Source organism: Onychomys torridus, chromosome 2 (assembly GCF_903995425.1).
Source record: "Onychomys torridus chromosome 2, mOncTor1.1, whole genome shotgun sequence".
Taxonomy (NCBI): Eukaryota; Metazoa; Chordata; class Mammalia; order Rodentia; family Cricetidae; genus Onychomys; species Onychomys torridus.
The window spans coordinates 163,575,140-163,584,223 of record NC_050444.1 but is presented as its reverse complement, the minus strand read 5'-3'; the positions used below and the strand labels follow the sequence as shown (position 1 = coordinate 163,584,223).

At 50.0% G+C, this 9,084-nt stretch overlaps 1 protein-coding gene across 1 annotated transcript; it reads left to right on the top strand.

Annotated features, from left to right (window-relative positions):
- The first annotated feature begins 513 nt into the window (after positions 1 to 513).
- Tas1r1 (taste 1 receptor member 1) lies at positions 514 to 9,021 on the top strand. Its single transcript, XM_036178791.1, has 6 exons — positions 514 to 759; positions 3,509 to 3,815; positions 5,476 to 6,237; positions 6,624 to 6,836; positions 7,121 to 7,241; positions 8,011 to 9,021. The coding sequence occupies exons 1-6, from the start codon at positions 569 to 571 to the stop codon at positions 8,940 to 8,942; spliced, it is 2,526 nt and encodes an 841-aa protein (XP_036034684.1). The 5' UTR covers positions 514 to 568; the 3' UTR covers positions 8,943 to 9,021.
- The last annotated feature ends 63 nt before the right edge of the window (positions 9,022 to 9,084 follow it).

Below are 9,084 nucleotides of genomic sequence, written 5' to 3'. Positions count from 1 at the left end.
CCGAGTCTCAGGCTTACTTAGTGGGGCTTACTAAGTTTTGTAACTCTAGAGGTACTGGCACAACCAGCGGTATAAGTACATCGGTAGGGGAGTGGCTTCAGCCCAGGAGTTCAAAGCCAGCCTGGACAACAGAACAAGAGGCCACCTCAAAGACAAAAAAAAAAAAAAAAAAAACCAAAACAAAACAAAACAAAAAAACAAGAAATCCATCAGCTCCCTGATAGAACCCCTGATCTTCAGTGTCCGGGTCTTCCCTCTCCTCCCTGAAAAATGTCAGGGCTCCCTTCCCCAGCCAGGTGCAGCCAAGAACACCAGGACGAGGACAGAAACCACAACCATCCAGGGGAGGGGTCTCAGGGGGCCACCTGGTTTGCATCCATGACCTGGCCCTGCCCAGTTCCTGAGAGAGACCACAGCCGGAAGGCCAACTGCATTTGGGACTCCAGTCCTGCCCCTCCCCGGGCCCTGAAGTGAGGAAGCACTGAGCAGTTGTTACTCACTGTATTTAAGCAGTCAGCATTGTCAGAAGTGTGCTCAGCCATGCTTGGCAAAGTGGCATCTGGCCAGCATGTTTTCCTGGGCAGCTTCCCTGGTCAGTCTGCAGATCCCCATTATTTATTGCTGGGCCTTCAGCTGCTACAAGACAGAGTCCTCTCCTGGCTTCAGCCTATCAGGGGATTACCTCCTTGCAGGCCTGTTCGCTCTCCATGCAGACTGCCTGCAGGTGAGACACAAACCCCAGGTGACACGTTGTGACAGGTAAGAGCCAACAGGGTTGTCACTTAGTGGGTTGAGGATGTAGTTTGATCAGTTTGGAGCTTGCCTAGAGTACACGAGGCCCTGGGTTTAATCTCCAGCACCACACCAGCTAGATTTGGTGGCTGGTGCATGTATTACCTATAATCCTTGTACTGGGGGAGGTGGAGGCCAAAGGATCAGAAGTTTAAGGTCATCCTCAGCTATATAATGAGTTCGAGGCCAGCCTAGGCTAGAAACCCTGTAAGAGAGAGAGGTGGGGGGAGTGGGGGAGGGAGGGAGATGGGGGTGAGAGAGAGAGAGACTAACTGATTCTCACACAGAGGGACACAAGGGCTCCTCTGCTTACCTCTGTCCCCAGTCCTTCCTCACTGATCTGTAAGGACTAAAGTCAAGTTGGTAGCTGGACAAGTCCATCAGTTTCTACTTTAGGATGCTACTATTTATTTATATTGCAATGTTTAATTTTGTTCTGTATATTATTATTTATACTGCAATATGTTCTTTTGTTTTTGCTGTTAAGAGTGGGTTGTAATTCCATTCAAGTCTTCTGGCTTTCCTGCAGCGGGCATGTAGGGTTCCCAATGGGTTTCCTTTTAAAGATGGCTGCTCACAGTTTATGCTCAAGTATTGTGTTGGGAGGGAGGTCCAGAGTGTTCTTACAACAGGCAGTGAGATATTCTGCATATGAAGACAACCTGACTGTTGGCCAGGAAATAAGGTTCTGGAAGCCCTGGCCTGTGAGGACCAGGCCAAAGAGCTGCAAATAGGAGGCTGGGGAGAGGAAACTTGGCTTGTTTTGAGAAGGACATAAGAAAACTGGCTTTGAAAAACTGAAGGACTCTGTGTTCAAGAGGTACTGAACCTCTCAGTACACTGGGGACAAGAGCAATGGAAGGAATGGGGGAAATCTTCTAGAAGGCAGAAAGCTGGAGAGTGGGACATGCAGCAGGGTTGACCTCAGCGTCATGTCCCTGTTGAGAGTAGCTGCTAAAGCAGAGAATTCTCAGCTGAGGTTGAGCCCTGTGAGGCAGGTGTAATAGTACATTCAGTTTGTCCAAGGGACAGTGCCTAGAATTGTTGGCTCAAACATCAGTCTAGATGTTACTGTAAAAGTATGTTTTTGATGTGATTAACATTTAAATCAATAGACTGTAAAGCAGGTTGTCCATCAACAGTAAGTGGGCCTCATACAATCCATTTAAGGCCTCAGAGAGAAGACTGAGGTCCTGGAGAGCAAAGAGACACTGCCCTCAGATCCAGGACTATAGTCCTCATCTGCCCTCAGATTCAGCTGTCTAGTCTACTGACTAGCTCTACAAGTTTTGAACTGAATAACTCCCACAGTCATGTGAGCCAGTTCCTTAATGTAAATCTCCCTGTGTGCATGCTTATGTGTGCTTAGGTGTGTACTTGAGTAGATGTATGTGCATGTATGTTAACTGTTTCTTTAGGGCAGGGTGTCTTATTTTTTTTTTGCATTTATGCCATTTTTAAACCTGGGAAATGTTTTTAAAGATTTATTTTATCATTTATTTATTTATTCATTTGTTTTGTTTTTTTTGAGACAAGGTCTCTCTGTGTAACCTTGGCTGTCCTGGAACTCGCTCAGTAGACCAGGCTGGCCTTGAACTCAGAGAACCATCTGCTTCTGCCTCCCACCCATCCAACTATTTTTTTATATTTGTGGGTAGTTTGCCTACAAATATATCTGGGTACCATGTACATGCCTGGTGTCCACAGAGGCCAAAAGAGGGCATCAGATCCTCTGGAACTGGCGTTACAGATAGTTGTGAGCTGCCATGTGAATGCTGGACCTTTAGAAGAGCAGCCAATGATTTTAACTGGGAGCCATCTCTCCAGCTCCTCCTGAGAATTTTTTGTTTTGTTTTGTTTTTGTCGAGACAGGGTTTCTCTGTGTAGCTTTGCGCCTTTCCTGGAACTCACTCTGTACCCTAGGCTGGCCTCGAACTCACAGAGATCCGCCTGGCTCTGCCTCCCAAGTGCTGGGATTAAAGACGTGTGCCACCAGCACCTGGCCCCCTCCTGAGAATTTTTAATATAACTTTAGGTATACAAAATAAGTATACATTTATACATGGGGGTCCATTCCTTTAATTTAAGGCCCTGGGTTCGGTCTTCAGCTCCAGTAAAAAATAAATAAATAAATAAATGAAGATAGAAATAATAAAAAAAAATTTCTCAGCTGAGTATTTGGCACTTCTGGACACAGAATTTTTTTTTTTTTTTTTTTTTTTTTTTAGAATTGATATGTTGATTGTTCAAATATATAGTATAAATAGCAAAAGTATGCTTAGGGCCATTTCTGAGGTTATTGAAAATTCTATCCTAATGCTTAGCCAAAAATCATTGAACAATTTATTAGAAAACTAAAGTCAGCAACTCAAACAGGTATTTAGGTAATCAAGCATTCCTATAGAGTCCAATCTAAAAGATGCTGATCTGATGCTTATGTGCTATAGGACGGCAGCAGACGAGAAGGAAAGGTCTTTGTTTTCCTTTATTAAACCATCATGCTCCTGTGAGAGCAGAAAACTTTGTACATACAAGAAAGACACTGTGCTTTGCAATGTGTGATAGCCTCAATTTTGAGAACCTGAGCCGAGGTGTTTCAGGCTGGCGTTGGCTTGGACAGGCAACCTCAGTGTTCCTTTCTGCCCCCAAAGCCTAGGGTGCAGGAAGTGACATGGGTTCAACCTTTCCAGTTCTCCCTGGGCTCTTTTCCCTACAGAGCTGGCAGCTTCAATGGCCATGGCTACCACCTCTTCCAGGCCATGCGTTTCAGCATTGAGGAGATAAATAATTCCACAGCATTGCTTCCCAACATCTCCCTGGGATATGAACTGTATGATGTGTGCTCAGAGTCTGCCAACGTGTACGCCACACTGAGGGTGCTTGCCCAGCAGGGGACTGACCACATAGAGATGCAGAGAGATCTTCACAACTATTCCTCCAAGGTGGTGGCACTTATTGGTCCAGACAACACTGACCACGCTGTTACTACTGCTGCCCTGCTGGGCCCCTTTCTGATGCCACTGGTAAGCCAAGCCTTGGGGATCCCCATCTGTAAGTCTAGGGTGGAGGGCAATGGGAGCTGCTTCCAGCCTTCCTGCCTCAGCCTTCAGGTTTCGTTATGTAACACTGGCTGTCCTGGAACTCACTCTGTAGACCAGGCTGGCCTTGAACTCAGAGATCAGCTCACCTCTGCCTCGGACTGCTGGAATGAGTGAGGGGTGTGCACCACCACACCCAGCTCCCTGTCCTCCTTTGGAAAGCATAACAACCCAGCTGCTCACTCTCTGTGCCTTCTCTCCATCCAAAGGCTCCCTTGCCTTTGCTACCCGCAAAGCCTTCACTTCCTACCCCAGACACTGTGTCCCCGCTGGCATGCCTTTCTCCTTGTTCTGTGGTGGTCTGGTACTGCCGTACCTGCGCCTCTGCTGTGCTCAGCAGTCTGTCTGAGCAGGTCCCCTGTCCTCCTGTGCCTGGCTCTTCCTGCCCCTGGTCATCGACTTCCTGGAGCTCTCTACTCCAGCTTGTTTCACCCCTTCCGCTTGTGCCTCAGTCTGGGAGTCTGTCCTCAATCAGTCCAGCCGTAGCAAGAGTACCTTCCAGAGCTCCAAGTCCAGAGAGTGCTTTGCAGTCCTTACCCCACATGGCTTCCTTGTGACATGTCTGATCATTCCCTGTACGGCACCATCCCTCACATTTACCCCTCCTTTGCTCTCAGCTCCTCTCTCGGATTCTGGAGAGGGTCCTTTTGTCTTCTGCCTCTGGGGCAGCTGCTACTTCCCTGGTCTCCTCTTCCCTCCGTTTCCAGGCCACAGAGACCATGCATTCTGACTTCTGAGCGCGTGTTCCTCACCCGGTGTCCCCAGCAGTGGCCTCACCATGGCCCACACGACCCACCTAGCCTTTTACTGACAGTTTTCAGACCATCACCATTAAAATGTAGTTTTCCGCCTGGCGGTGGTGGCGCACGCCTTTAATCCCAGCACTTGGGAGGCAGAGCCAGGCAGATCTCTGTGAGGCCAGCCTGGTCTACAAAGCGAGTTCCAGGAAAAGCGCAAAACTACACAGAGAAACCAAAATATATATATATTTTTTTTCTTCAGAATCTATCTTTCATCTTTTTTCGACTTTTTGAGACAGGGTCTCTTGTAGCCCAGGTTGGCCCTACACTTGTGTTACTGTCTAGGGTAGCTCTGAACTCCTGATCCTCCCACCTAACCGCTGGGATTACTGGCCACACCCGGTTACATTTGCATCTTTTAGGAGCACCACCATCCCTCACATAGATGATTCCATCAGCCCTGCCCCAGGCTGTCTTACACTGTCACTTGAATAGAAGTATACTCAGCATACTTGAGTCTGTCTGCACATCATTTCTCAGGGGGAACCTTAGGAGGTCCCCACAGTGTGCAGGACAGAAGTGAGACCCTCAACTGGAGTGTTCAGGTCTCCTGCCCTGTCCTACTCATGCCAAGGACCTGAGGCCAAGAAAGCACGGCTTGTTCCCTGTTAAAATGACATGGTCCCTTTCACTTGGTCTTGATCCCCACAACTCCTGGAACTCCCCAGAGGTGCCAGCCCTCTTGATTTGCATACTCTCTACTGTGGGTGGGGACTGTGGGGGAGGGGCAGGCTTTAGTCAAGGTTGATGTTGCTGACTGCAGTGAATGGAATCCTTCCCCACAGATCAGCTACGAGGCCAGCAGTGTGATGCTCAGTGAAAAACGCCAGTACCCATCTTTTCTTCGTACCATCCCTAGCGATAAGTACCAGGTGGAGGTCATAGTGCTGCTGCTGCGGAGTTTTGGGTGGGTCTGGATTTCACTCATTGGCAGCTATGGTGATTACGGGCAGCTGGGCGTGCAGACGCTGGAGGAACTGGCTACCCCACAGGGCATTTGCATTGCCTTCAAGGATATCGTGCCTTTTTCTGCCCAAGCGGATGACCTGAGAATGCAGCAGATGATGCGCCGTTTGGCTCAAGCCAGGACCACTGTGATTGTGGTTTTCTCTAACCGGCACCTGGCTGGAGTGTTCTTCAGGTCTGTGGTGCTGGCCAACCTGACTGGCAAGGTGTGGATCGCCTCAGAAGACTGGGCCATCTCCACATACATCACCAATGTGCCTGGGATCCAGGGCATTGGGACAGTGCTGGGTGTGGCCATCCGGCAGAGGCTTGTTCCTGGCTTGAAGGAGTTTGAAGAGTCTTATGTCAGGGCACTAAAGGGTGCCCCCAGGTCTTGCCCAGAGGGCTCCTGGTGCAGCACTAACCAGCTGTGCCGAGAATGTCATGCTTTCACAACACATAGCATGCCCATGCTTGGAGCCTTTTCCATGAGTGCTGCCTACAATGTGTATCGGGCTGTGTATGCTGTGGCCCATGGCCTCCATCAGCTCCTGGGATGTACCTCTGAGACCTGTTCCAGGGGCCCAGTCTACCCCTGGCAGGTAAGCAATTCCAGCCAGGATGCATCCAGAACATCCAAACCTTGCAGTGTGGGTATTTGAACGATCCGAGGAGACAGTGAATTGGGGTTTTCTCTTAGATAAATCGTTCTCCTCTCTGAGTCTTCCACCCAGCATGCCCCAGAGATGTCAAAGGCCAAAAATGTCCGCAAAAAGAGTCCTTGATATATATTAGAGGTATCTAGGAGGCTGGTCAGGAGTCAAGGGGTTCCTAGAAGAAGTGAGAACAGATTGCTAAGGAAGGAACCAGGCCTTATAGGTGGGTTGGGGACCACCCAGGACAGAAACACAAGAGAGCCCCTGCTTGCTGCCTGGGCTGCTTGGGTCTGTGTGGTCTATGGCAACTTCATGACATCTGTCTGTCCCAGCTTCTGCAGCAGATCTACAAGGTGAATTTCCTTCTACATAAGGATACTGTGGCATTTGATGACAGCGGGGATCCTCTAGGTGACTATAACATCATCGCCTGGGACTGGAATGGGCCTGAATGGACCTTCGAGGTCATTGGCTCTGCTTCGTTGTCTCCAGTTCAGCTAGACATAAATAAGACGAAAATCCAATGGCATGGGAAGAACAATCAGGTAACGGGGACTGCTTTATGTTACCAGGAGCCTGGGTAATGATGCTTACCCAGAGAAGGAAGGAGGTGCCAGATGTTAGGCCACCTTAGCTCTGCTCAGGCCTGCCAGGGACTGCAGGACTGATAACACAGGAGCTCTGTGTTATCAAACAGATGCTCCCAGGGCTCTGCTCTGAGCATGAACCCAGAGGCAGAAACGCAGAGATCTCTTTTCTATGCTACATATGAGCTGTCCCTTGACTGGGGCTCCTCTATGTGATTGCAAACCACTGTGGCTTCTTACAGGCACCTACCTCTGTGTGTACCAGCGACTGTCTTGAGGGGCACCACAGAGTGGTTGTAGGCTCCCACCACTGTTGCTTTGAGTGCATGCCCTGTGAGGCTGGGACCTTTCTCAACAAGAGTGGTGAGTGAACAGTGAGTGGGTGATCGATCCAGCACCCAAGGGCCCTAGAACCAGGGCTCCAGTTCATGGGCCTGCCAGTTGGATACAGGTTGGAGAACACTTGCCACTAGGCTGGATTCAGACTGTGGTGTGTCCTCTGTTAGAGAACTCCCACCCCCAGCTTCCACAGATGAATCTGGTCCTAAATACAACCTCTTTATCCAAAGAGATATAGCTCCTTTGTGCTGTTCTGTTGATATGAGACCCCTCTCTTGTGCCAAGGACTCCGCACCTGAATGGTTTGGATTAAAGGTAGGTACTGGCTTGTCTGCAGCAGAAGGAAGCCTGTGTGCTCCATTCAGTGACTCAAAGTGGAGGGCAGAGAGCACAGTAGGGAGCTTTGGACTCGGCTTAGTGCGTGGACACCATTCTTTCCTTTTACTATCTCTGTGGTGAAGGGAGAGTCAGGACTCAGGTATCTGGGAGTAGATGCTCAGCAGGTGGATCTGGTTAATGGAAATGCGGAAGGGAGAGGCTGCTCTGACAAAATCAAAAAGCTTTCTGTGTTTGCAAACCACCTTTGGGATCCGAGCCATACAAAACACAGAGCTTTTGAGGATGTGCTTAGCCTGTGGCTCTTCTAGGCTCCCCTCTCACTATGGCTCCATAAACTGCCCGCCAAGATGCAACTTTCCCAGAACCTTCCGGGCCTGAAAGACCTGGACCCACTTCCCTGCTCCTCCCTTCCTTCTGCTTACCTGGCTCTCAGAAACCTTATCATTACTTTCAGATCTTCACATCTGCCAGCCTTGTGGAAAAGAGGAATGGGCACCCGAGGGAAGCACGGCTTGCTTCTCACGGACCGTGGTGTTCTTGGCTTGGCATGACCCCATCTCTCTGGTGCTAGTAACAGCTAACACACTATTGCTGCTGCTGCTGTTTGGGACCACTGGCCTGTTTGCAAGGCATCTTCACACGCCTGTTGTGAGGTCAGCTGGGGGCAGGCTGTGCTTCCTCATGCTGGGCTCCCTGGCTGCAGGGAGTTGCAGCTTCTACTGCTTCTTCGGGGAGCCCACAGTGCCCACGTGCTTACTGCGCCAGCCCCTCTTTTCTCTCGGTTTTGCCGTCTTCCTCTCCTGTCTGACAATCCGCTCCTTCCAACTGGTCATCATTTTCAAGTTTTCCACCAAGGTACCCACATTCTACCACACTTGGGCCCAAAACCATGGTGCCAGTCTGTTTGTCATTGTGAGTTCCACGGTCCACTTGCTGATCTGTCTCATGTGGCTTGCAATGTGGACTCCACTGCCCACCAAGGAATACCAGCTCTTTCCCCATCTGGTGATTCTTGAGTGCACAGAGGTCAACTCCGTGGGCTTCCTGGTGGCGTTCACCCACAATATTCTCCTCTCCATCAGCACCTTTGCCTGCAGCTACCTGGGTAAGGAACTGCCAGAGAACTATAACGAAGCCAAATGTGTCACCTTCAGCCTACTCCTCAACTTCGTATCTTGGATCGCCTTCTTCACCATGACCAGTATTTACCAGGGCAGCTACTTGCCCGCGGTCTATGTGATGGCAGGACTAACCACTCTGAGTGGCGGCTTCAGCGGTTACTTCCTCCCCAAGTGCTATGTGATTCTCTGCCGGCCGGACCTCAACAATACAGAACACTTCCAGGCCTCCATTCTGGACTACACGATGCGTAGCCGCTCTACCTGATCCGCAGAGACTGTTGGGGCGGGGCAGACCGGAAGCCTCTTTTGTCCTGAAGGTGGTAGATCCAGCGGGGCGGTGGGTCTGAGGGGTCTTGGAGAGCTCAGCCATGGCTTGCGATGTATAAGTGCACAGAAGAATCCAGCCT